Genomic DNA, 1,481 nt, shown 5'->3' with positions numbered 1-1,481 from the left:
TATAGTTATAATCATTAATATCATGCACATGAAGAACCTCAACCTACTGTTAGAGTGAGATAAAAGAGTCAACTATTAAGCTCTTATACATCTTTTGCTAAAAGCTTAAACAAAATATTTATCAATTCAAGTAATTTACGAAACAACATATTGTTATAGAATTCTTTGTTGGGTAAAGGGTTAAATTTGCCCTTGTACTTTGACAAATAGTTCATATTTATCCCGGTCTTATCAAAAAATACCATTAATAAAGTTTGTTATTTTTACCCTTAGCCCTAATGCTCCTCCACTGTGGCATTGCCACGTCATTTTAATTTTCATGTCATCCGCCATGTCACCTAATTCGGACCCGCCCTGACCCAACCCACCCCTGACCCGACCCACCCTCTTAAATCCACACCGTAAATACACAAAACAAAACAGACCCTAAATTGAAACCCCATCATCTATGCAAACAATCAACCTCTTCCTTCAATACTCCATCCACAACGTCACATATTAAAACCCCATCAACCCCTTTTCACGTTTTCTTGATTCCATATTTTCAATTAGATAACCAATAACAAAAGCATCAGCCTCATATCTATTAGCAATGGCCACTGTCACCTCTTCTGCTGTTGCTATCTCTTCTTTCACTGGCCTCAAGTCTTGTGCTTCCTCAGCTTCCAGAGTTAGCACCGCCTCCGCCAAGGTGGCCGCTACCCCGGCCTCCAGATTGGCCGTGAAGGCGTATTTGAAAGACGTCGGTGCTGTCGTTGTCGCCACCGTCTCTAGCGCAATGCTTGCTAGCAATGCCGTGGCTCTTGAAGTGTTGCTTGGTAGCGATGATGGTGGTCTTGCTTTTGTTCCCGGAAGCTTTGAAGTTGCCGCAGGTGAGAAAATTACGTCCAAGAACGATGCCGGGTTCCCCCAATTTAGGGTCTGTTTTGTTTTGGGTATTTACGGGTGGGGGGATGTAAGAGGGTGGGTTGGGTCAGGAGTGGGTTGGGTTAAAATGTTGGGGCGGGTCCGAATTAGGTGACATGGCAGATGACATGAAAAATTAAAATGACATGGCATGACATGGTAATGCCACAATGGAGGAACGTCAGGGCTAAGGGGAAAAATAACAACTTTATTAACGATAAGGATATTTTTGATAAGACCAACTTACTAGGAATAAATATGAACTATTTGTCAAATTACAAGAGCAAATTTGACCCTTTACCCTTCTTGAAATATATAAATTTTTAATTAATTTTAAAGGTATATATTCCTTAAGTTTTAATTTTTTATCGATATGGTTCAACTAGTTATAAATTTATTAATAATTTATTAATTCTTTCAATTTTAATTAGCAAAATATTGAAATTAATTCAGATTTTAAAATTAGCATGTATTTTGAGATTTGGTAAAATGAATGAGGAGTGAGGATGGTGCTTTTTGTAGATAAAAAGAGGAAGAGTGATCAGCCAAATTTGTTAGATTTTCACGAAGGAAGC

The 1,481-nt window shown here is 38.4% G+C and overlaps 1 protein-coding gene across 1 annotated transcript; it reads left to right on the top strand.

Moving 5' to 3' along the window:
* Positions 1-431: 431 nt before the first annotated feature.
* On the top strand, positions 432-1,256 carry LOC132045464 (plastocyanin, chloroplastic-like). The gene has a single exon (XM_059436058.1). It carries the CDS (start codon positions 593-595, stop codon positions 1,019-1,021), a length of 429 nt encoding a protein of 142 aa, XP_059292041.1. The 5' UTR covers positions 432-592; the 3' UTR covers positions 1,022-1,256.
* Positions 1,257-1,481: the final 225 nt, after the last annotated feature.

The sequence above is a fragment of the Lycium ferocissimum genome, unplaced genomic scaffold (genome assembly GCF_029784015.1).
Source record: "Lycium ferocissimum isolate CSIRO_LF1 unplaced genomic scaffold, AGI_CSIRO_Lferr_CH_V1 ctg6729, whole genome shotgun sequence".
Classification (NCBI taxonomy): Eukaryota; Viridiplantae; Streptophyta; class Magnoliopsida; order Solanales; family Solanaceae; genus Lycium; species Lycium ferocissimum.
This window is presented reverse-complemented; position numbering and strand designations above follow the sequence as displayed.

Bases quoted from the DNA above. Each gene is read 5' to 3' on its own strand.
- LOC132045464 (XM_059436058.1), top strand. From the start codon at position 593: ATGGCCACTGTCACCTCTTCTGCTGTTGCTATCTCTTCTTTCACTGGC.